Raw genomic sequence first — 26,618 nt, forward strand, 5'->3', positions numbered from 1 at the left:
TACAGTGCAGAAGGAGGCCATCGAGTCTGCAAAGGCCCTTGGAAAGAGCACCCTACCCAAGCCCATGCCTCAACCCGATCCCCGTAACCCAGTAACACCACCATATCATTTGGACACTAAGGGGCAATTTAGCGTGGCTGATCCACCTAAGCTGCACTCCTTATCCCATGATGTATGAGCCATAAATGATCCGAACCAAAGAAGATATAGAAGAGTGATTATATGTTTTATGCAGGAATGACTTGGATCCCATTGGAGTTTAATTAAATGCGTGCTTACCTGGTTGGTTCCAATGGGGGACAGGCTGGGGGCCACACATTCTCTCCATGCTCCTCCAGGCTATTGATGATAGCATGGCGTAGCCTTGGCACGGTGGTTTTGGAATCTGTACAAATTAAACACAGACCGGATTCTGGCTAAGTGCTGGCAACCAAGGCTAGACAATAACATCAACACTTGAGCTTGAATTTTGGGAGTTACAACGGGTAGCAGGAATTTCTGTGGAGAAGATTTTTTAAAAAATTTAGAGTCCCAATTATTTTTTTCCAATTAAGGGGCAATTTAGCGTGGCCAATCCACCTACCCTGCACATCTTTGGGTTGTGCCACGCAAACCCACGCAAACACGGGGAGAATGTGCAAATTCCACATGGACAGTGACCCAAAGCCGGGATCGAACCTGGGATCCCGACGCCGTGAGGCAGCAGTGCTCACCACTGCGCCACCTTGCTGCCCTCTGTGGAGAAGATTTAAAGATATAAACCAATAGGCTCCCGCTCACTGTGTGTGTGAGACATTGGTCCAACAGAGGCACGCCTGTCCCTGATATGGGGCTGGAATCTCCGGTTTTGAGACCAAGTGCCGACTCCGGCATGGAAACAGTTGAGTTTTACGACAGAAAAAATGGCGCAACAGCTGTAGTGATTCAGCTAGTTTAAATGAACCAGAAACATCGCCACGTGGAAGGCAATCAATTCCATGAAAAACTGCTGGATTCGCCAGGTGCGTGATTGGCGCACATGAGGCTCACAGGCCGCAGCCGCACTTAAACGATCCATCCCCCCACACACAACACTGTCCCAGCCAACATGATGGACGCCGCGGAGCAGAGGTGGATGACTCTGTGCCCCAGCCCAGGAGGAAGGCCGCCGTTCGCCGTGCTTGGGCGCAGGTGGCAGAGGCGGTCAGCGCTATGTGCAATGTCGCCCGAACTGGCATGCAGAGCCGGGAGGAACAGCACGACCTCCTCAGGGCGGCGAGGGTGAGTAGGCAGCGCTGTGCCCCTGGCACTAACCCCCGCGCCCAGCACACACCCACAACCCGGCCACTACCCGCACCCCCCCCCCCACCCCACCCAAGGGACGGCAAATCCCCCACCCTGCCCCACATGCCAGCACCCATGCCAGCCGCCATGGCCGGGTGCCCTGGTCACGGAGGCCACCATCTACCCAACCGGGAACGGTTGTGCTGTTTGTGTTTCCCCTCCGCCCCAGACGAAGGCCGTGCACAAATGCCGGGAGCGGGAGAAGACCGGAGAGGGACCATCAGAACTGTGGCCCCTCACCATGCCCGAGCAGAGGGCACTGGATGAGGTCGGCAGCCCGGAGGAGAGGGTGGTCGCCGAGGCGGAGTTTGGCGGCGGGCGAGCAAGTGAGACTCCGCTCAGTTGCGGATCCTCATGACACATGTGTGCCCTCCCCCATACACACCCCTCACTCCTCCCCTCCAACCTTTTCACCCCATCCCCCCTCACTCCACCCCCCCACACCGTTAAACCCGCACCCCCCTGACCCCTCAACCCCCGCACCCACGCAACCCTGCCCCCCCCCCCCATGACCCCGGCCCACTGTCTAATCATACACGTCGTCTTGTGTCTTACAGGACCTGCCAGAGATCGGGCCGGTCCATCCGGAACCCCCGCCCCCAGCCAGTGCCAGAGTCGGTGCCCCTCCGGACGGCAGAGCACCGATGGGGAGAGCAGCCTGAATACCCCCCTCCGCCCGAGACTCAGGACACCCCGGAGCTTGGGTCGTAGGATTACACGAACTTTCCATCACAGATGTCTCCAACACCCTCCACCATCCCAGCCACGATGACCTCAGTTGGGCACATTAGTGAAGAGGCTCCTGGGGCATTATCTGGTGCGCACCACACATCGCATCCGGTGCAGCAGATGGAGGTAGGAGCAGCTGAGGGGCCGGACGGTCGGAGGGCAGGCCAGCCCCAAGAACCAGCTGCCACCCAGACGGGTACCGGGTTCCTGGAACATCCAGTTCCAGCTGTAGTGCAGGTGCAATCAGAGACCCAGGGACTACAAGAGGGGATGACGGTGGACATTCAGCACCTGCGGGCGCAGGTGGAGGAGTCCATCCACGTGCAGGAGCAAGGGTGGTGCCGATCATGCATGCTACCCAGGCCAAACCTGCATGGATGGCATCCGCGGTGGAGGCATTGGGGAAGACAGATTCGGCTATAGATCAGCGTGTCCAAGGCCTGGGGCATTCTGTGCAGGCGGTGGCTGAGGTGTTGTGGAGGATGCAGAAGGCCACCATGATGCAGGCGACCCTCTCAACCTCGTGCTGGAGGACCCCTCCAGAGCGGTCCAGGCACCTGAAGCGCATCTTCAGGAGGCCGAAGCACTGCTCGATCACACTCCTGGTTGCTACATGGGCATCGTTGTAGCGTGTCTCCACGTCGGCCTGTGGCCTCCGGATAGGCATCACAGCCACGACTGCAGCGGGTAACCTCGGTCACCCAGGAGCCAACCCCCTCAGCCGGGGGGGATGCCCCTCAAAAATGTCAGGAATCACGATGAAGGAGGCGTGCATAGTGCCCGGGTATCGGGCGCAGAGATGCACGATGCGCAGCTGATGGTCACAGACCAACTGGATGCTCATCGACTGGTACCTCTTTCCGTTAGTGTAGAGCGGCCTGTTATCCGCAGTGGTGCGGATGCACCTGTGGACCAAAGTCTGTGAGATCAAGGATAGGTCCCCACTCAGCGACTGGAGGGACCCCGTGGCATTGAAGTTCAGGAAGACCATCATCTTGACGGTCATCGGGAGCGGATGTCCTCCGCCATACCCCCGTGGTGCCAGGTGTGCAATCATCTGGCAGCTGTGTCGCACTGTCTCTCTACTCAGCCGGAATCTCCGGTGGCATGCCCAGTCTGGCAGGTCCTCGAATGACAGGCGGTGCCGGTACACACGAGGCCTCATGGGGCGCCACCTTGGCACCTCCTCCTCCTCGGCCTGTTTGGCGGCAAGCCCTTCAGCATGTGCTGCCGCCACCTGCTCTTCTGCAGCCCATTCCTCTGCAGCCCAGTCCTCTGCTGGCCGTTGCGCTGCTGCCCACTCCGCTGCTGCAGCTTCCCCCTCCTCTCCGAGTGACCCCCGCTCAAACGGCCGCAGGGCATCTCGCAGGGTTGCGACCATCACCACGGCGGCCAACATTGCAGGTTGAATGCCAAACACCATTGTCTGAAGGGGGTGAAAGGCCAACATGTTACATGGCGCATACTCCTGTGCCCAACAAGGTTCCATGGGCTACATGGTGGCCCCGGTTGATATTGCGAGCTCCGCCCACTCATGTCCCTCCCCCACCTCCTCACGCCAGAGTATATAATTACAGACCCGGATAGAATTGCAGACCACAAGTGTATGATTATAGACTGCAGGTATATGGTGCCAGACCTTGAGCATACAATTACAGACCCTTGATATAATTACTGATCCTGAATGAACAATTATAGACTGCAGGTATATGGCAATGGAACCAGAGCGTACAATTACAGACAGTAGAATTACAGACGTAGGGCATAAAATACAGACCCAGGATTGAAGTACAGACCCAGGATAGATGTACACACCCAGAGTACACAATTACAGATGCAGAATGGACAATAATAGACCCAGAGAATACAATGACGGACCCAGAATATACAATTATAGACCCAGAGTATATAATGGAAGAACCAGAGTATACAATGATAGACCGTGGATAGAATTACAGACTGCATGTATCTAGTGATAGACCCTGAGGAAACAATTACAGATGTGTAGAAAGAGGTGCAGAAAAAATGCTATTGCACCAACATTCAAGATTACCTCAGGTTGTCAAAGAGTCTGTTCCCTTTATAATTGATGTGGGCAGGCACTACAGCCACAGATTGGACCAATGGCTGTAATGTAATAGCCGGGGAGGTTGTGTGTTTAAACGTCTCGGAATTCGAATTGGGCACTCCGAGCAACCATGCGGCATGGGAGCACAGTAGTTAGCACAGCTGCCTCACAGCACCAGGGACCCGGGATCGATTCCAGGCCTTGGGGACTGTCTGTGTAAAGTTAGCAAGTTCTCCCCGTGTCTGCGTGGGTTTCCTCCGGGTGCTCCGGTTTCTTTCCACAGTCCAAAGATATGCAGGATATGTGGATTGGTCGTGCTTAGAAATTGCCCCTTAGTGTTGGACGGATCCTCCTGTTCAAAACTTGTATTCCCTTTATTTTCTGTTTTAGCTTATGCGTTCTGCAGGTGAACAATTAAGATGGACTACACCTTTAACTTTAAGAACAACTATCTCTCCCCCCCCCCCCCCCCCCCCCCGGGCCCCACCCGGTACCATGTGCTCTTTGGTTTGGCCTCTGGAAATCCCCCAGTAAAATGTGCTGTGTGTGCTTTTTGGTCTGGCCTGATCCTGACTCAACTTGATGGACTTGGCAACTTGATGGCTGGCAGCCACTCAGCTACTTTATATTCCCGGGTCACAGCTAATAATCTCTGCTGATTGGCGCTGGTGTTCTGGAATGTTTTGCCACATGCAGACAGCCTCCATTTTGGAGATTGGGGCTCACTTTTTGATTAAGAGGCTTGGAGAGCCACAGTTCCGATCTCTCTCTCTCTTACCTGATGACCTCTCTAAAGTACTGAAGAAAAGGTCTCGCTCTCTCTCCACAGCCAGTTAAGCATGCAGGAAGATCCAGACCAGCACCAGGTTAGGTGGGGTTTTGGGGGTGGGGGTGGGCCTAAGTGCAGACTCGGTGCAGACACAATGGGCTGAATGGTCTCTTTCTTCACTGTAGGAATTCTATGCTTGCCACTTATTAATTAAAACTGACAGATGGCAAAGCTCTGTGCAGCCATGGGTTCCTTTCAGCAAAGAGCAGAGAACCGCTCCTGGCAGCTTAAACTCTCCCTCCTTCAAACTCTTCCAAAGAGCAATATGAAATGTCCTATAGCCTGGAATATGTGGTGTTTCTGTGATCTCTGACAACCTCTAGTGGCTGCCCTCAGACATTGAAATTATCCACCTTCACACTGATTCCTCTTTCACAGACAAAGCAATGACAATTTTTTATTTATAACTGGTGCCAGGAGGTGCCACAGGAGGAGCTCCCTCAATGTCAAAGCAGAGCTTGTCAGTACACTCCCTTTTGAACCAGGAGCTCCCTTCGTCCTTAAGCTGGATGTGGTAGATCCAGGCAAAATGAGATAGTGAAATTTCTTCACCAAAGTTGCAGCTGTAAAAGGATATAGTGGTACCAGCACGGCTGTGTGTGCGGGGCATGTTTGCCTTATTCCAGGGCAGGAAACTTTTGCGCAGATTCCCAGCTGCTCCCTGCATCAATATACAGAGTCCTGATGGAGTAAGGCTTCCACTTTGTCTGGCACGGCAGGATTAGTTCTGGCTTCATACTGAATTAGAAACAGACTTAGTTCTGGCTTCATACTGAATTTGATGCAAACAACTCTACAATCAATCCCACACATTTCTGTTCAATGAATCTCATCCCTTGTCTGTGTATACATCCTTCCACAAACTTTCAACACACTCACTCCACATTAAATTCAGGGAATTCCGAATTTAATACTAATTATTATGACCACATAAAAGGGATTCAGGGTTCTAACGCAATGCAAACTGTCCACTTTAAACCTCTCCCTCACAAAACACTCAGATTCCTGAGGAACCCAATTTCGAGTCTCACATGGTGTGAAACTTGCTTTCAACTCAGGGCCTCAAGTGTCCCTGGGTTAGAAGGGAATGAAATGAAGTGGAGTGGAGTGGAGGAATGGAAAGGAGTGGAGGGGCAGAGTTCCGGGGAAGTAGAGGGGCAAAGTGGAGGGGAAGAGCAGAGGGGCAGAATGGAGGGGCTGAGTGGACCGGCGGAGTAGAGGAGCGGAGTGGAGGGGGGGAGTGGAATGGCGGAGTAGAGGAGCTCTTCTCACCCTGAATTGCACATATTACCACTTACCACTGGCAATATTCCTCCCAAACTACATAACGACTCATCTCTTACCATCAAAGATTGACTAGCTCCAGTATCTATTAAAAATTTTGACTTCTTTACCTACTCCTCCTGGTACACACACAAGTAAATTATTTAAAGAGATCTGGCACCTTCTTATCAATCACCTCTTGATCAGGCTGTACAATCTTTTGCACCTCCTTCGCTTCAATTGGGCTTTCCTTTACCACTTTAACAAACCCCACTGGCTTATCCTGTTTTACCACATCAGCCTTCCCAGTGCTATTCTTCAACCTCCAACACTGTGATTTTACATGGCCTAGTTTATTACAGTAAACACATCTGAAACTTTTCATTTCTCTTCCACCCTCCTGGACTTCCTTTTAATCTGAGGTACACTATCCCTATTATCTCCCATTAGATCTCTTTTACTTTTACCATCTCAGTATTTCTCCTTTCCCCGGGATCTATTCCTCACAGGCTGAAACTGATGTCGGAAACCAAACTTTGATTTATGAAATAATTCATAATCATCTGCCATTTCTGCTGCTAATCTCGCTGTTTTAACCCTCGGTTCTTCCACATGAGTTCTCACTCCATCAGGAATTGAATTTTTAAACTCCTCCAAAAGTATAATTTCTCTGAGAGTTTCATATGTTTGGTCTATTTTCAAAGCCCTTATCCACCTATCAAAATTACTCTGTTTGAGCCTTTCAAACTCCATGTATGTTTGACCAGATTCTTTCCTTAAATTTCTAAACCTTTGTCTTTAGGCTTCAGGCGCTAGTTCATATGCACCTAAGATGGACTTTTTCACCTCCTCATATGTCCCAGATATCTCCTCTGATAGTGATGCAAACACTTCACTAACTCTACCCACCAACTTTGTTTGAATCAGTAATACCCACATGTCCTGTGGCCATTTCATTTTTTAGCAACCTACTCAAATTAAATGAAAAATGCTTCTACATCCTTCTCATCAAACCTTGGCAAGGCTTGGACATATTTAAATAGATCCCCACCAAGCCTTCAACTATGATGTTCTTGCTCACTAACCTCATCACTATCCTCATTTCTCTTTACCTCCACCAATTTTAACTGATGTTGACGTTTCATGACCAGTTTCTGAAGTTCAAAATCTCTCTCTTTTTCTTTTTCCCTGATCTGTACCTCCTTTTCTCTCGTATTTTGTTCTGCTAGGGCTATTCGATCTTTTTCCCTTTCCTGTCTCTCCTTTTCTTTTTCCCTGATCTGCACCTCCCTTTCTCTCTCTTTTTGTTCGGCTAGGGCTACTCTTTCTTTTTCCCTCATTTCAAATTCAAGCTGCTTTAATTATTTTTCATGTTCAAGCTGCTTGATCTGTAAATGAATTGTCGCCATTTCCAATGTTAAGTGCAATTTTTTTGCCAAATCTAAAAGCCTTTTTTAGCCTCCGTTTGTAAGGTACTGTATGTGACCTTCTCCACCCCCAAAACCTTCTGAGCCTCTGAAAGAGCCATTGTCCACAACACACTTCCTATTTAAACTTGAATACAACACCTGAAAAACAAACACAAATATGATCACCCCACACTGTCTTTCAGTTCACTAAGCCAACCCAATCACGAAAGATAGACTTTTTCCCGGACGAGCCCCCAATTTTGTTATGGGCCAGGGTTTAAAAACTCCGTTTTACCAAAACAGCAGGTAGCTATAATCAATGGGTTTCTTCCTTGGAACAACTCTTTAAAATGAACAGAGTGTGGTCGGCCAAAATACTACTATTCTCGGAGTCCACAGCAGCCAAATGTGAAAGAGAAAGTAAAACTCAGAGCCACAGCCCATCCCCACCCACATGACAGAGCAGCGGAGTGGAGGGGAATAATGGAGTGGAGGTGCAGAATGGAGGATGGAGGGGGAGAGCGGCAGATTGGGGGGAGGATTTGGAGTGGCGGAGTGGAATGGCGGAGTGGAGGGAAGGAGGTGGAGGGATGGAGTGGAGTGGTGGGGCGGACTGGAGGGGTGAAGCGGAGTGGAGGGGCAGAGTCAAGGGGCAGAGTGGGGGGGTAGAGCGGAGTGGAACAGCAGAGTAAAGGGGTGGAGTGGAGTGGTGGGGTGAAGTGGAGTGGAGGGGCGGAGTGGAGGGCGGAGTGGAGGGATGAAATGGAGGGGCAGAGTGGATCGGCAGAGTGGCGGGGTGCAGTGCATGGGCAGAGTGGATCGGCAGAGTGGAGGGGTGCAGTGCATGGGCAGAGTGGATCGGCAGAGTGGAGGGGTGCAGTGCATGGGCAGAGTGGATTGGCAGAGTGGGTGGGCGGAGTGGAGGGGTGGAGAGGAATGGTGAGTAGGGACGGAGTGAAGGGGGAGAGTAAAGGGGTGGAGTGGAGGGGAGGTACAGAATGGAGGGGTGGGACAGATTCGCGAGGTGGACTGGAAGGGCGGAGCAGAGAGTCAGAGTGGAGGGCGGAGTAGTGAGGCAGAGTGGAGGGGTGGAGTGAAGTCAAGGGGTGGAGTGGTTGGAGTGGAGGGGTGAAGTAGAGAGGTGGAGTGGTGTGGAGGGATGGAGTGGAGGAGCAGAGTGGAGTGGAGGGGTGGAAAGGAGGGGCGGTGCGGATTAGAGGGGAGGATGTGGAGATGTAGAGTGGAGGGGCATATTGGAAGAGTGGTGTGGAGGGGCAGGGTGGAGTGGCAGGGTGGATGGGCACTGTGGAGGGGTGGAAGGGTGGAGTGGAGGGGTGGGATGGAGTGTAGGGGTGGAGTGGATGAGTGTAGGGGTGGAGTGCGAGGGTGGAATGGAGTTGAGGGGTGGGAGGGGGAGTGGAGTGGAGGGGCAGAATGGAGGACTGGTGTGGAGGGATGGAGCAGAGGGTTGGAGTGGAGGGATGGAGTGTAGGAGCAGAGTGGAGGGCTGAGGAGCAGGGCAAAGTGGAAGGTTTGTGCGGAGTGGTGGAGTGGAGTGGAGGGGTGGATGGGTGGAGTAGAGGAATGGAGGGGCAGTGTGTAGGGCTGGAGTACAGGGTGACTGGCCGGGGCAGGCGGTGAGATGGGACGTTCAAGCTGCCACCGGCCAGGCCACCTTGTTGGCTAACCTGGTGCCGATTAAATTGTTCTGTACCCGGCGGCCCTGGCGCACACGTTGTGCAGCCTCCATGGCTGCCTGACCCCCATGCTCTGCCCCTGCCCGGGCCCCATGCCCTGGCCATCCTGGCCCTCCTCCGCATCCTCCTCGTCGAACATCCCCCTTCTCCAGGGCGTCGCCCCTCTGCTGCGTGATGTTGTGGAGGACGCATCAGGCCACCGCGATGTGGGCGACTCTCCTGCGGCTATACTGGAGGGCCCCTCCAGAGCGGTCCAGGCACCTGAACCGTAGCTTGAGGATGCTGATGTACCACTTGATGACGCTCCTGATTGTGGCATGGACATCGTTGCAACGGGTTTCCAAGTTGATCTGTGGTCTCCGGATAGACGTCATCAGCCATGACCGCAGCAGATACCCCCTGTCACCCAGGATCCAACCCCTCACCCGGGGGAGCTCTCGAAGGTGTTGGGTGCACCAAGTTGAAGGCATTGTGCACACTCTCTGGGTATTGGACACAGATGTGCATGATGTGCAGCTCCTGGTCACGCACCCACTGCATGTTCATGGAGTGTTGCCCCTTATGGTTTGAGAGCTGGGGCATCACAGGCGATGAACCCCACTGGCTGGGCAACCTGGTTGGCTCGGTCCAAATTCAGGTTTATATATTGCGCCGCCTGGGCATCTAGGGCTTCTGTTACGGCACAGATACACCTGTGCACCGAGGTCAGTGAGATCCCCAACAGGTCTCCACTCGGCATCTGGTAGGATCCCGTAGCATAAAAGCTCAGGGTGACCGTCACCTTGACAGCCACCAAGACCGGGTGTCTTCCCCCATACGCCCACGATTCCAGGTGTGGCATCATGGGGCTGATATCATAGATTATCATAGAATTTACAGTGCAGAAGGAGGCCATTCGGCCCATCGAGTCTGCACCAGCTCTTGGAAAGAGCACCCTACCCAAGGTCAACACCTCCACCCTATCCCCACAACCCAGCATAACACTAAGGGCAATTTTGGACACTAAGGGCAATTTATCACGCCCAATCCACCTAACCTGCACATCTTTGGACTGTGGGAGGAAACCGAAGCACCCGGAGGAAACCCACGCAGACATGGGGAGGACGTGCAGACTCCGCACAGACAGTGACCCAAGCCGGAATCGAACCTGGGACCCTGGAGCTGTGAAACAATTGTGCTATCCACAATGCTGCCGTGGCATACGGCCTCCTTGCTCGGCTGGAATCTTCGACGGGATGCCCAGTCCGGCAGGCCCTCAGAGGCCTGATGTGACGTCACCTTCCCATCTCCTCCTCAGCCTGCTGGTTGGCTGGCTCTCAATTCTCACCAGCTGCCTCTAGTTCCTCTGAGGCAGGCTCTGCTGCTGCAGAGACCTCCCCGAGCAGCTCCTGCTCATACAGCCTCATTGCATCTGCCAGGCAGATGCCAACCACTCCTTTGTATACCAAAATCCATTGTCTGCAGGGGGTAAAGGACAGTTATGTTAGCATGGTGGGTGCCCCCATGCCCAACCAGGTCTGGCAGGCTACACAATGGCCCCGGCCTGCATTGCAGCCCCTGCTCCAGCATGTACCCCACACGTCTCCCGCCTAATCCCACCCTCACACCCCATTGTTCCCCCTGACACTTTTCCCTCTGAACTGCACCCCTGGCCCCTTCGATGCCTTTCACGAGAGGAGGCTGCTGACGAGGGTACCAATGGCTGGCACTACCCATGCTAGTGATGCACTCTGCGGCCCCTGTCCTGTACCTTCTTGTGGGGTCTACTGTGGGCGTCTTCCTTGGGTGGGCCGTGTGATGCCCGCCAGTCAGGTGGCACCTAGTTGTGGAGGTGGGGGGGGGGGGGGGGGGGGGGGGGACGACAGCTAGTGGGGTGCGGAGCCAGACATCCCGTGCCTCGACAACCTAGTACCAGGGGGACACCCTGTCTCCACGGCCCATCCCCTGATCTCCCCCTGCTGTCCCCCCTCCCCACCCTGGCTGATGCCCCCCCTCCCCCCCTCTCTCCCTCAGCAGCCACAGTGCCTGTTTCCAGATTTTAATTACCACAATTAACCTCGCCTTCAGTACTTCCACCTGGGGAAGGTGGAGCATCACGGGAGGCCCGGAGAATGCTGGGTCGGACCCATTAATCATATATCAGCAGCCTTTTCTGTACCATTTGCATGCCCAAGCCAGTGTGCGGCATGGAACGCATGCACGCCACTGTCGATGCACTGGAGCATGGCATTCCGTTGGGCGCCCGGCGCTGGCCTCGATTTTCCGCTGACACGCGATTCTCCGCTCAATCGCGATCCGGCATCATTGGACAGAGAATCCTGCCCATCACCTTAGTTTCTAACATTAAAAAAAATTACACTTTGCTTTTCGATTGTGTGTGGAAATATTGGAGGTAAAATCAATTCTGACTTCACCCATGCACTTTATAAAAGTATGACTGGGTACCAACTTACTTAGACATCGTAGCTCCCGTGTCTAGATACAATAGGCAGCCAAAGCACTTCATTCTCTCCTGTCAACAACCAATGTTCTCATGTCACTCTGGTCTCTGTTGCCCAGCTGGAAATTTCTACTGACAGTTTGGTGTCAGTTCATCTTGAATTGGTCCTTTTCTTCCACATCCAGTGGGAGCCCATTGCATGACCGGATGGGTAGCCCACGTTGGTGGAAGTTAAGTGACATGACCAAATCATGTGTGCCAGCAATAGCAGCTGATGGCTGTTCTGAGTATTTTCTTCCTTCAGGTTTGGGGTGAAAATCCCACTAGTGTATGCCTAGTAACGAACGGGGAGTGGAAACCTGTGCCAATTTTCACCCCTTCCAACTTATCCCAGGGCAAGGAACTGCCTCAAACACAACCTTATGCAACATCGGCTAATTCAGACACTGATCTTTGAGCCCTACATGACGGAACCCTAGCATCAGACACCTTGACTCATCTATTCGAGTTGGAATTTGCAAAGGGCAAAAACCTCCGAGACAATCCACAGAAGATCAACGCTGCATCACAAGTGGGCTATTCAGTGCTTCGGGTCCGTTACACCATTCAATCCTCCAAGCCACACACCACCATCCTGACTTGGAAAAATATTGGTGTTCCTTCACTATTGCTGGGTCAAAATCCTGGAACTCCTTTCCTATTAGCATTCGTTATCAGTTACCGTGTCTGTTGTCCTCTTGTCGTTTTCCAGTCCTGGTTGCTCGGCGTGCTGTTTAACTATATCTCCAAATGATGCTGATTTTACCTAATACATGTTCTACTTACTCTCTCTGGGCTGAAAATGCAATGACTCCACTAAGATAGCAGTGGACTCAAATCCCTAGTCACGACGATCTATCTGTCATCACTTAGCCACTCCTACAGTTCACTCACGCCCCGAGACCCCACCCAAATCTCACGGAAAGCTTCAGGAAAGGAGTTTCTGCTCCAGCTCTGGCAATATAAGGTAATAGATGAGCTCCTTCGAAAAGTGGCTAGACTAAGGGAAATGCACTACCACTGGATACCAAGATAGTGCCAGTATAGAGCCCAATTACCAATCAGAAATGAAAACATTCACAGTTTAAACAGTAGAGTTGCAGTGAACAGACCCTTTCTCCCCTTCAGCAGAAGTCCAAAGAGCACTAAGGAAACAGTCAGTGTTAGCAAGTTACAAATGGTTGATTAGCAGAATAGCGGTACTGACGGATGAAGAAAAGCCATGGGAGGAATGTACTAACCATCTTCGTCAAAGTTCTCTCCATTGAAGAACGGTTTTGAAAACGCTTTGAAGACCTGGGTAAAGATGAAACAAAATTGTAATTAAGTCGAACAGATCAAAGGGAGAGATACCTTCCAAAATTCACAATTGCATCTTCTTCTCTAAAGTTACACCACAGGACCACAAGGAATGTTTCCTGGAGACCTGTCATAAACACAGAGAATATTTGGAAAGTCAGGCCAATTTTCAAAGCAATTGTGACATTCCATTTGAAACGTTACCTTCACTTGCCTTTCACTGCTCAAAGTGGAGTTATAGTCCCTGGAATTTAGAAGATTCAAGAGTGGTTTGATTAAACGTTTCAAAATATCAAGGGCAACAGATATTTTCTCTCCATCGACAGCATTTCTGCTGGTTGAGGAATCTCAATCTAAGGGACAAGGTCTAAAAACATGAGGCAGACTTTATGGGAATAAAATTAAGACACACTTCTACACATAAAGGAGCTGTGTAATCTTCCAAAATTTCCGAGGTTCTGGAAAGGACCCAACTGATTGGGAAATCACAAATATGACACCCCATTCAAAAAAGGAGGCAGACGAAAATGCAGGCCAGTTCACCTATCTGCCATTGGGAAAATGCTTGAATCTATTATTAAATGGCAGGAGGACACTCAGAAAATTATAATACAATCACGCAAAGTCGGCATGGTTTTATGAAAAGACAATTGTGCTTGCTAAATTCATCAGAGTTCTTTGAGTATGTAGCAAGCAAGGTGGATAAAGGGGCAGATGGAATGTATTCAGATTTGGTTTCCTAAAATTCGATGTGTATCTAGATAAAAGGACGTTGCACAAGGTTAAAAAAGCTCATGTGGCGGAGGTGGTGTGGTGAGGAGGTAATACAGTAGCATGGATAGAGGATGGGCTAACTTAGAAAATATAGCAAGAATAAATGGGTCATTTTTGGATTCTCGAACTGTAATAACTGGGTGCCTCAGTAATCAGTAATGTCACCTCCACTATTTACAGCCTAAATTAATGACTAGGATGAAGAGACAGAGTGTGTTGCAGCCAGATTTGCTGATGATACAAAAATGTGTGTGACAGCAAGTTGTGAGGAGGATACAAAGAGTGTCAAAGAGATGTAAACAAGTGAGCAAAGATTTGGCAGATGGCTTATGATGTGTGAAAATGAGAGGGTATTCACTGGCAGGAAGAATACAAAAGCAATCTACCATTTCAAAGGAGAGAGATTATAAAATGCTGTGTACAGAGGGTGTCCTTGTACAAAAAACACAAAACGGGGAGCAAGCGAGTCTTGATACAACTGTAAAGGGCACTGGTGACACCACACCTAGTGTGCTGAGTACAGTTTAGGTCTTTTTATTTAAGCTGGGATATATTTGTTTTGCAGACAGTTCAGAGAAGGCTCACTCAGTGATTCTTGAGATGAAGAGGCTCTTATAACAAATGAGTAAATTAAATGTGTACTCATTGGACTTTACAAGAATGAAAGGTGATTGCATTAAAAATGTAATATTCTGAGTGGGCTTGACTTGATTGATTGATTTGATTTATTGTCACGTGTACCGAGGGACAGTGAAAAGTATTGTTCTGTGTACAATCCAGGCAGATTGTAACATACATGAAAAAAAAAGGACATACATAAATACACAATGTAAATACATAGACACAGGCAGCGGGTGAAGCATACAGAGTGCAGTGCTACTCAGCATAGAAGATGTGTGAAGAGATCATTTCAGTCCATAAGAGGGTCATTCAGGAGTCTGGTGACAGGGTAGATACAGAGAGATATTATGGAGGAATATAGAACTAGGGGCACAGTTTCAGAATAAAGGATAACCCACTTAAGATAGAGATGAGGAAGAATTTCCTCTCTCATAGAATAGAAGAATTCCTACAGTACAGAAGGAGGCCATTCAACCAATCGAGTCTTCACCGACCCTATGAAAGAGCACCCTATGTAGGCCCAGTTCCTTGCGCTATCCCTGTAATCCCACCTAACCTACACATCCTTGTACACTAAGGGGCAATTATGCATGACCAATCTACCTAACCTGCACATCTTTGGACTTTGGGAGTAAACCAGAGCATTTGGAGGAAACCCGCGAAGACATGGGGAGAAAGTGCAAACTCCACACAGTCACACTTGCACTCTGTGGCAGCAGTGATAACTACCGTGCCACCCCAGGGTTGTGAATCATTGGAATTTTATACCTCAGAAGGCTGTGGAGGCTGGATCACTGAATATATCCAAACCCGTGATAAACATATTCTTGAACTATGGTGGAATCAAACATTATGGGGACAGGCAGCTATGGGGACCAGTCGAATTGAGACCACATTCAGATCAGTCATGGTCTTATTGATTGGCGGAGCAGGCTTGTGTATAGCCTACTTCTGCTCCTATTTCTTCTGGTCTTATGTTCAAATGTGGTAGAAATTTGCTGTTCTCTTTTGCAAATGAGCCTTGGTCAACCGCTAATTTTAAATCTGAGATTTCTTTGCTTATTGTTAATCAAAATCAGCTTGCAGCACCCATTCTCTACGCCAAACGATTTAGGCTTATCACTCGTAACTGCTGACTCCCATGTTGTATTACTGATTGACAGTGAAACTGGAGTGTCTTCTCTAGGGCACAACTCCAAGCAAACGTAGGGAGACCCTGAACTTCCCAAATGTCAGTCTTGTTCTGCAATATCCACGGTTGAGTTCAGAGGAATGCAAACGCTTGGCTGCAGGAGGTGCAAAATTGTTGATGACATATTTAGACATCAGTTCACCTTAGGATTCCACTCCAAATTTTTTGTCAGGCTTGTCATGTTCTGTAGACTGGCCGATATGAATGATGCACTTCAGAACATCTAATTTAAATAATTTATTATGGAACAACTGTGTGGTAAAGATATCTAGAATAAATAACAAACTACTAACACTAACTATTATAGAGCTAATGCAAACATATGTCTATCCACCAGCACAACTTACTCCCAACTGCCAGATACAGAGCCTCACCACACTGCCACTTGTTGGTCGGAGGTCGTGTACAATATTATAGATAGAATTGCTTTATGCATATCATCACACCGCTTAGCTCTCCCGAGGTATCCACAAAGCAGCGGAGTGTAGCTGTGAGTTTGATTCATGGGTGCCAGGATGTGTCCACATGACACAGGGCCTGCACTCTGCATGACTGGGCTGAAACTACTTCCTATGAATCTTTAGTCTGGGTCTGTGAGGGACCTAGTTTCCATACTTTGAAAAGAGGACGCACAGCTGAGGATTTACCAATGGAATTGTGCACTGACAGGGAGGGACTTAGGCCATTTGGCCTTCTTTTTCACACTACTGCCGGCTAGCCGTGCAGGCTGAAAATGGGAAGCAAACGAGCACACAAAAGCAAAACGCAGTCTAATTTTCTTCACCGCGCTAGATGCATTAGCCTGTTGAATTAAGAGCCAATGGAGAGATTTTTTAAAATTTAAAGTACCCAAATCATTTTGTTTCCAATTAAGGGACAATTTAGCATGGCCAATTCACCTACCCTGCACATCTTTGGGCTGTGGGGGTGAGACCCACGCAGACATGGGGGAGAATGTGCAAACTCCACATGGATAGTGACCCAGGGCCGGGGTCGAACCCAGGTCCTCAGCGCTGTGAGGCAACAGTGCTAACCACTGCACCACCATGGTGCTGTCAGCCAATGTTGACAAGAGTTGACAAGAGTTGACAAACTAAACCAATCAATCAATGAGGCAGGAAATAATGAGGTGAAACATTAGGATCAGAATAGGAGCATGTGAATGTTGTATATTTCCTCTGGGTGCTCCGTTTTGCTCCCATAGTCCAAAGTTATGCAGGTGGATTGTCACTGCTAAATTACCTCTTAGTATCCAAAAATGCGGTTAGGCGGAGTTATGGGGATAAAGGGGGGGAGTGGGTCTGTGTGGAGTGGTCTTACAGAGGGTCAGTGCAGACTTGATGGGCTGATAGGCCTCCTTCTGTACAGTAGGGTAGGTTAGTCGGTATTGTAATTGGTAAACACCAACTTATGTCCAACTGCGTAGTTAAGAGCGTCATCAAATTAATGTTTGCATCAGTGATCTGAAGTGCACTGGATTTTACCTTTCACTGTGAAGTTAATATTGGGTTCAGTATTGGCAGTGTTCATGTTTTTCTCGACACTAACCCATCCTGCCAATTTCTAAATCTGCAAATTCGCATTTCACTGACAGTATAAGAGCAGAGGGGCTCAGTGAGACTCCTGAACTGCGGCCAAATTCTCATTCCAGCTCAACAGGGGCATTTTGCTGAAGCGATCGGAACAATGTTTCATTACTCAGCTGGATTTAAGTAAAATAGCAAATGTAAGGTTTTCGGGCAATTCGGCCCTTTTTGGACTGCCCAAGAATAAAACCCAGAGACTGTAAACTGACTTTTCAGCCAAGAGAACGTAACCAGATTTCCCAGCAGGCTTGGTCCGCTGAGCTGAGTAGGGGCATAGGTATTTACAAACCCCCCCTAGGAGCTACAAGGAAGAAGGAGCCAGACAACGAGATAAGATCAAAACACAGACAAAGGGGCACGGGAATACACAGGGGGCCTGCCTGCAAGCAGGACAATGGGATGGTCATAGCCCCATGCAGATGTAAATGACCTGGCCTCCACCAGAGCAGAATCCAATTAACACCCCATCAACATAGCAAGGTGAGAATAGCAGCCATCTCCGGAGCAGCTGGAAGACTTTTGAAAATCTTCACAAGAGAGCTTAACCTTGTTATCCTAAAAAGCAGACTGTCTGGGCTCAGTATATTGCGCTGGAAAAGCCCCTTGAAGATAAACGGTAGAAAAAACCAAGTTGGAGGCGGACCTGGGGGAGGTACTCCAATCTTGACAGAAGCCACCGGCAGGAACTCACTGGGAGGAGGGGGCGGAGTCGGCGCCAAATTCAAATCGCGGCAGGTCTGCCTGGCTGGAAGGAGCGGACCTGCGAGGAAAACCCGGAAGCGAACAGCTCTGACCGGCTCAAAGGGGGCGGGACCAGCGGGAACTTTAAACTTGGACTGATACAACGCAAAGGAGGAGGAAAACCCGGAAGTCGACAGCTCTGACCGGCTCAAAGGGGGCGGGACCAGCGGGAACTTTAAACCTTACCAATTCAATGCAAAAGGGGCTGGCCGAACACAGGAAAAAGCCTGGTAAAACGGATATAAAAGGGGCTGTGTTTGGATTGAGGGCTCTTGGCTTGACCTCTCCACCTTCGACTTGACCTCCTGCAGCCTGTGACTGTAAGTACCCTGCAGCAGCTTGCGAAACTCCCTTGACCTTGATAGTGGTTGAGGCTTTGGGGACGGGGACTTGATTTGTGTTCTGTGTCATTGCTAAAACTGTGTAACAATAAGATTTTTCGTTGTGTCCGTTATAGTACTTTCTGAATAGACTTAGTGTGTGTTAGAGTTTAAGATTTTATTATAATTTCTTCTGTTTGATGATTTTGACCTGGGTTTTGCAATAAACCTTGATTTGCTGATAATTGGAGTCGTTTAAATTCTTCAATCTCTCACCAGCGATCTCTGACCAAGTCATTGTTAAGATATTCCTCACCTTAATTCCGGGTTCAAGAATCTAGGGTCATCTTGAGCGATTCACTCAGGACAGGCTGCTGGTTAGGTAATAAACAGCAGTGTCCTATTCTCTCTCTTGGGAAAGCTACTCCAGCGAAGTAGGAACCGGGTGGGTGTTGCACCACCGGCAAGAGAGAGAATCACCTGGGCATTGGTAGGGGTCTGGATATCTGTGTGATATAAGCCTCAGGCTTCCGGTTAGGGATAAACGGCAGGCTTGATTCAGTGCTCTCTTCCGTGGAGGTGTCCCAGTGCGGCATCCCCTGGCCTCTGAAGTTTCAGTGCCAGCTGGAGAGAGACACACACAGATACTCAAACCCCAGATATCGGCCCAGTAGTGGAGTAGCAGAGATGGCACCCTCTACACAAAGCAGCCAGTATCCTAATTGATCTCAATCCAAAACCAAGTTACCAATGGGGGAGGGAAGGGGGGGGGGGGGGAGGGGGGGGGGTGTAGTGCAGATGAGTAACCGGACATCATTTAACAAATTTAATCGTGGGCTATACTTTCGCATCCACAATCAAGCTTGTGCTGAACACTGATGGTCTGACACAATTCTAATAGCCTGTGTAAAATGTCACTTACTGAATTGGTAGAAAGTGCTTGTCCACAACTAATGAGCTACACTGAGCCTCTTGTGTGCTGAGTGATGCATGCGTTCGCAGTTTGCCAAACTCTTTCACTATTACTTCAGGAGGGAGGGATGGCACATGCATTCACCCAAAGCACAGCCTTGATTGCCAAAGCAGTTGTAACTTTGCTTTGGTTAGGATTAGGGTGACACGCTCCTCCATGCACACAAGCTCCCCATTTGAACAAATGCTGATGTAGTGGAACAAGTGTCTAACCCTCACACATACTGGCTGCACAACACCATAAGCAGCATTTCAGTGCCTGCAGGATTCCTGAGAAACAAATTCAATCCATTATGTATGCCTTGACTCCTTCACGAGCCAGAAAGCACTGGACCACTGCGCAGAGATAGGAAGAGTCCTCGCCGTATCAATCAAAACTCTGAACTTGCGGTTCAACTCACAGGAGACAGGCTCAGGTCTGGTTTAATGCAAAGCTTACAGGTGAAGTTTGATAAATGTTACTTCATTGAAGAGCGCTTAGATCCAAGCTGAACACTTTAACTTCTGGAACCGGACTAAATATATCCCTTATGCATTTTTTCGGGAACCAAAGCACCAACATCGTACCTTCACTGTTGGGTAGCTGGACACTCCAAATCTTCGACAGATTTTCGCATTTTTCAAGCTTGCACAGTTGATGGCAGCCAGGTCCACTGCAGGCTTCCATTCTGGAAAAGGTGATGTGGATTAGTTAAGTCCCACAGCAAAATACGAAAGCAACGGTGTGAATCTTTACAGTTATACCGTTATTGAGGAGTTACTTGTGACCATGATTCCACTGCCAGCTCTGACCCAATAGATAACCCAGCTTTCTGGCAGGCAGCTTTTTTCAGTGGACCAGAGTCCTCCTCTCTCTCTCACAGGGTATGGGTACATCTGCCACATCAAGGTCCAGTGCCAAACCTTTTTTTTCTCTTTTCTTATGCCTTTGGAACCATCAGGGCCCGACATGTGTAAAATTTATTCAATAAAAGTCATACATCCAATTACTACTTGTAGCTGTAAGGGCTATCATAAATTATTCCTAAACGTTCCTCTGGACTCAGGGCTAGTGTGCTTCTGGTACCCAACACAACTTGTAGTAGACCCGCGTCCAGCTGCCTCTGCCTTGTGTATCCTACCATTCAATGTTGTAGACTAGTTCAAAATATTTCTATCACTGGAAGATCCACAAGGTGGAGCTCTTTTCTTTTATTTCTGTCGACAGTATTTCTAGTCACACAGTGAGAAGTGGAGAGTTTACAGATAGCTGTGGGCAATTCACATAGCTCAAAAACCACAAGATCAATGTGGTGTTGGCTCCAGAAAACAAAACGGCCATTGTGGTCAAATAGCCGACCAACATTCCATGCCAAGAGGGTGCCTTGTGCCAAAGGAATCATATGCCAGCACGGAGTCTAGGCATTCGGGAGACGACAGTGGGGCACAGTTGCACAGTGGTTAGCACTGTTGCTTCACAGCACAGGATCCCAGGTTCGATTCCTGGCCTGGGTCACTGTCTGTGCCAAGTCTGCTCGTTCTCCCTGTGTCTGCGTGGGTTTCCTCCGGGTGGTCCGTTTCCTCCCACAAGTCCCGAAAGACGTGTTTTTAGGTGAATTGGACGTTCTGAATTCTTCCTCTGTGTACCCGAACAGGTGCCAGAGTGTGGCGACTCAGGGCTTTTCACAGCAACTTCATCGCAGTATTAATTTGTGACACTAATAAAGATTATTATTATTATTATTAGGGGTGAAAATTGATGCAGAAAATTGGAAGGAAAAGGTTGTCATTTTCCCACCCAGTTAATCAATCAGAATGATTGTTAATTAAAAATTCACATCACCGATAACAGAAAGTCTGAGGCAAACCTTGGGTGAAGACTTCAAGGCCACTGGAGGAGAATTTCAGGGAGATGGAGGGTGCCACATAATCATTCTGTTATTTGTCTGAACAGGAACACAACACAAATGGAGAGTGGGGTGGGGTGGGTGGATGGGTGAGGAAATAGAATCATGTTGCCACATGGTGTCTCTATGGTAAAACCGTCAGCACCTAAGCTCATGTGTAATTCAGCCTCCATTTGCCACGGGAGCAGCAGATACTTTTGTGTTTTGGAGCACTGTGTGAAGGAAGAAGATTCTTGCACTCCAAAACGAGCAGCCTTCCATGACACTCGGCAAATTCCTAAAAGTGACTCGACCTCTGCTGAGAAACCCTGCATGTATGGCCTGAAAGTACGTCAACACTTGTCGCACTGCAGTTGTCACACAAAGCTTTTATATTGTCAGATAAAATTAAAAAAGAGTCCATTAACTGGCCATAGATTATTGATTCCGCCACCAACTCTCTGTCCTCCCACAACTTTTTCTTTACTAAGAGATCAAATTATCTTTCAGTTCTGATGCAACAAACACACCCTTGAAACATTAACATCCTGCTGTGACTCTCAAGGATGTCCTGTTGTTCCTCAGTTTTTAAATTATCTTTGCACAGAACCTGGGCGTTGCTGACTAGGCCAGCATTTGTCGCCCATCCCCAATTGCTTATTTTTAAAAAAATATATATATTTATTAAAGTTTTTTAACACAATTTTTCTCCCTTACAAACAATAACCCCCCCCCGTAACAAAAGAAAACGGGAAATCGCGCAGAGCAAGATATATACATGGCAAAATGATATATTTACACAGCTTTGTACACTGGCCCTCACCCGTACGTGCCAGTTTCCCCAACCCTTCATGTTATCGCTTGCTCATCCATCCTCCCAGGCAGCCCCCCCTTTCCTCCCCCCTTTCCCCCCCTCCCAGGACGTCCCCTCCACCCCCCCCCCCCCCCCCCCAAGGTTGCTGCTGCTGACCGACCTTCCTCTAACGCTCCGCGAGGTAGTCTAGGAACGGTTGCCACCGCCTGTAGAACCCCTGCGCAGACCCTCTCAAGGCGAACTTAATCCTCTCCAACTTTATGAACCCAGCCAAATCATTTATCCAGGCCTCCAGGCTGGGGGGCTTCGCCTCCTTCCACATTAGCAAGATCCTTCGCCCCCAATTGCTCTTGAGAAGAAGGTGCTGATACGCTTTCTTGAACCGCTGCCGTCCATGTGATGTAGTTACACCCACAGTGCTGTTAGCAACTTCCATGATTTTGACCGAACAACAGTGAAGGAATAGTGGTATATTTTCAAGTCAAGATGATAAGTGGGTCGGAGGAAAACTTGCAAGTGGTGGTGTTCCTATGCATCCCTTGTCCTTCGTGATTGTAGAAGTTGCATGTTTCGAAGGAGGCTTGACGAGTTGCTGCAGTGCATCTTGTGGGTGGTGCACACTGCTGCCACTGTGTGTCGATGGTGGATGGAGTGGATGTTTATGCGGGTCGCTTTGTCCGATACTGTCAAGTTTCTCAAGTGTTGTTGGAGCTGCACTGGATAGGCAAGTGGAGAGCATTCCATCACACTCCTGACTTGGGCCTTGTAGATGGTGGACAGGCTTTGGGGAATCAAGGCATGGGTTACTCGCCACAGAATTCCTGGCCTCTTACCTGCTTTTGCAGCCAAAGTATCCATATGGCTACTGCAGTTAAGTTTCTGGTCAATGGTACTGCCGAGGATTTTGATGGTGAGGTGGTGAGGGATTATTGACAATAGTGTAATTGAATGTCAAGGGGTAATGGTTCGAATCTCTCCTATTGGAAGCGGTTGTTGTGTGACGTAAATGTTACTAGTCATGTATCGGTCCAAGGCTGAATGCTATCCAGGCCTTGCTGCATGTGGAATGCTACATGGCAATTTATTTTGCAGAACTCAAGGTGTTAAGTTTCCCTCGTCACATGCAAGCAGCTTGGCATCAAATGTAAAAATTCAAATGAATTGGCTTTTGAATGAAAACACTTAGGTAAGAAGAAAGCAAATGCTTAATTTTGTCCTTGATAGATCACAGCAAAATGAAAAAGCGAGAAGACATACAATTGTATAAAAATACATGAATGAATGCTTAACTGTGTCTCTTCAGTCAGTTATCAGTCACTTTAAATGTTTAAATGTTTTATGTGGAATCCTTTAAGATTTATAGCACAGAAAAATGGTTGTTTGGCTCAATTGTCCAGTAGCCGTGTTTATATGCCATATTCGCCCCCTCTTACTACACTCCATCGAACTCAATCAGCATATCCTCCTAATCCTTTCTCCCTCATATTCTTTTCTAACTCCCCCTGAACTGTACCTCTGCTATTCCTGTCAATCATTCAATGGTGGAAAATTTCACATTCTCATGACTCTCTGGCTAAAGAGGTTCCTCCTGAATTCTGTATTGAGTTTATTGGTGACTATCTTTCATTTATGATTATTTAATCTTGAACTCCCCCACAAGCGAACACACCTTCTCCATGCCTTCCCTATCAAATCCCTTCATACTTTAAAGACCACTGTCACTTCTAGAGTAAAGAGCCCAGCCTGTTCAATCATTCCTCCCAGTCCAGATATCATCATTGTAAATCTATTATGTCATTTCACCAGTGCCTTGATATGTTTATTGTATTATGGGTTATCAGAATCAGCTGTCAGTATTAATAATAATATCATTCCCAGGAGGTTGATGGTGGGGCAGATTCGGTGATGGCAATATCATTAATGCAGATTTGTTTCAATCAAGGATCCATAAACACAGATGAAGAAAGCGTTCGCGGAGGGATAGCATTTGGCCATTACACAGATTTACCAGCCCGTACCAGCCTCCCCGAACAGGCACCGGAATGTGGCGAATAGGGGCTTTTCACAGTAACTTCATTGAAGTCGACTCGTGACAATAAGCGATTTTCATTTTCATTTTCATTCATTTAGCTTCTCTTCTCTTCAAATATGCCATGGCACTTTCTATGCCCAGCTGAAAGGGCAGAAAGAAACTCTGCTTATATTTCACACAAAAGACAGGGCGGTGGGGTGGAGGGGCGGCATTGAAGCTTTGATGCCGGCACTGGCAGTGGGATGGAAGGGGCTTCACTTTCTCTTTCAGTCCATCGAGTCCACTCCACCATTCAATGAGACCATGGCTAATCTGACATATTCCAATACTCCACTTTCCCGCCTTATCCCCACAATTCTGAGTACGGGAGCAGGGATGTCTTGCTGCAATTATACAGTGCCTCGCTGAGGCCACACCTGGAATGTCATGTGCTATTTTGATCTCCTCATCTGAGGAAGGATGTTCTTACTCGAGAGAGAGTGCAGTGAAGGTTTACCAGACTGATTCCTGGGATGGTGGGACTGACGTTTGAGGAGAGACTGAATCGGTTAGGGTTGTATTCGCTGGAGTTCAGAAGAATGAGGTGGGATCTCATAGAAAATCCTAACAGGACTAGACGGGGTACATGCAGGAAGGATGTTCCTGATGGCGGGAGTGTCCAGAACCAGGGGCGGGATTCTCCGCAATCGGCGCGATGTCCGCCGACCGGCACCAAAAACGGAGCAAATCAGTCCGGCATCGTGCCGCCCCAAAGGTGCGGAATTCTCCGCATCTTGAGGGGCCGAGCCCTCACCTTGAGGGGCTACGCCCGCGCTGGACTGATTCCGCCCCGCCAGCTGGCGCGGAAATGACTTCGCCGGGCGACGCATGCGCGGGAGCGTCAGCGGCCGCTCACGGCATCCCCGCGCATGCGCAGTGGTGGGGGTCTCTTCCGCCTCCACCATAGTGAAGACCATGGCGAAGGCGGAAGGAAAAGAGTGCCCCACGGCACAGGCCCGCCCGCGGATCGGTGGGCCCCGATCACGGGCCAGGCCACCGTGGGGGCACCCTCCGGGGCCAGATCGCCCCGCGCCCCCCCCAGGAGCCCGGAGCCAGCCCGCGCCGCCTTATCCCGCCGTTCGAAAGGTGGTTCAATCCACGCCGGCTGGCGTGGGTTGACAGCGGCGGGACTTCGGCCCATCGCGGACCGGAGAATCGTCGGGGGTGGGCCTGCCGACCGCCGTGATTTCCGCCGACCGGCGTGGCGCAATTCCCGCCCCCGCCGAATCTCCGGTGGCGGAGAATTCGGGATACGGCGGGGGCGGGATTCACGCCGGCCCCCGGCGATTCTCCGACCCGTGGGGTGACAGTTTGAGGTATGAGGTAGACCATTTAGGAAAGAGATGAGGAGATATTTCTTCACCCAGAGAGTGGTCGGCCTGTCGAATTTGTTACCACAGGATGTAATGGAGGCCAAAACAGTGCATGGTTTCAAGAATCAGTTAGATCTAGCACTTCGGGCGAAGGGGATCAAAGGATAGGGGGGGTGGAAGTGGGATTAGGCTACTGAGTTGGATGATCAGACATGATCATAGTGAATGGCAGATCAGGCTTGAAGGGCTGAATGGCCTCCTTCTATTTTCTATCTTTCTATGTAACCCTCGATTCCCTTACTGATTAAAAATATGTCTATCTCAGCCTTGAACATACTCCCCTCTGACAAGAAATTCCTCCTAATTTCTGTCTTAAATGGGTGACCTCTTACTCTGAGATTATGCCCTCTGGTCCTAGACGCTCCCACAAGGGGAAACACCCTCTCAGCATCTACCATGTCAAGCCCAATGAGAATACAATGAGCCGGGTTCTCCGTTTCAGAGACTAAGTACTGATGCTGGGACTGAATCGTGAGAGTTCTATGGCCCTGAAAGTGACGCTGGTACTGGAGTGATTCAGGACTTCCTGATGGACTAGCACAGGTGCCACGTGGAATTAGTGCAATTCCAACAAATGGTTTAATGTGATTCATTGGTGTCAGGATTGGGCACTCGAGGGCCTGACAAGCAGGAACTGCATATAGGCACTCCACTCCCCACAGACCCTCAGCCCAGGCAAGAAGATGGCACGGTTTATGCTAGAGCAAGCCCATCCCATTGATGGGTCGGCTGGGGTCAGAGGATACCTCAGCAGGTGGCCTGGGGAGGCACCCATACGACTCCTACGCTAGCTTCTCAGCGGGCAGTCAGCGGCGTGCACAGTCGCATGGCTGCCTTGCAGGCTGCGGCAATGGTGATCTGTGCCCATCCACCCCAACCTCACGGCCCACCTTCTGGCCCCCACCAGCTACTGCCTCTGGGTCTAGCATAAGTCCCCCGGCCAGTGGCACAACTGTCAGCACACTATACAGTGTTGGGCACTTTTCGTACTCTCTGTCGCTCTCCCTCAGCATCCAAGGTGCCTGTTTCCAGATTTTAAAACCACAAGTGAACCTCGGCGTCAGTAATTCCTCCTGACAGAGGCGGAGCATTGTAGGGGTACAGGAAATTTCTGGGTCGGGCGATTAATGAGGTGCCAACAGCACTTACTGTACAATTTGCATGCCCACACTGGTGTGCGGCGTGGAACATAT

The 26,618-nt window shown here is 49.5% G+C and overlaps 1 protein-coding gene across 1 annotated transcript in view; it reads right to left on the bottom strand.

Moving 5' to 3' along the window:
- qsox1 (quiescin Q6 sulfhydryl oxidase 1) overlaps nucleotides 1–26,618 on the bottom strand; it is a 226,042-nt gene that overhangs the window by 157,502 nt on the left and 41,922 nt on the right. The window contains exons 2-4 of the mRNA XM_072511606.1: nucleotides 19,870–19,970; nucleotides 13,039–13,093; nucleotides 280–385 (exon numbers count right to left, since the gene is read on the bottom strand). Coding sequence (XP_072367707.1) covers nucleotides 280–385; nucleotides 13,039–13,093; nucleotides 19,870–19,970 — 262 coding nt within the window. The remainder of the gene's footprint in view (nucleotides 1–279; nucleotides 386–13,038; nucleotides 13,094–19,869; nucleotides 19,971–26,618) is intronic.

Source organism: Scyliorhinus torazame, chromosome 7 (assembly GCF_047496885.1).
Source record: "Scyliorhinus torazame isolate Kashiwa2021f chromosome 7, sScyTor2.1, whole genome shotgun sequence".
In the NCBI taxonomy this organism is placed as follows: Eukaryota; Metazoa; Chordata; class Chondrichthyes; order Carcharhiniformes; family Scyliorhinidae; genus Scyliorhinus; species Scyliorhinus torazame.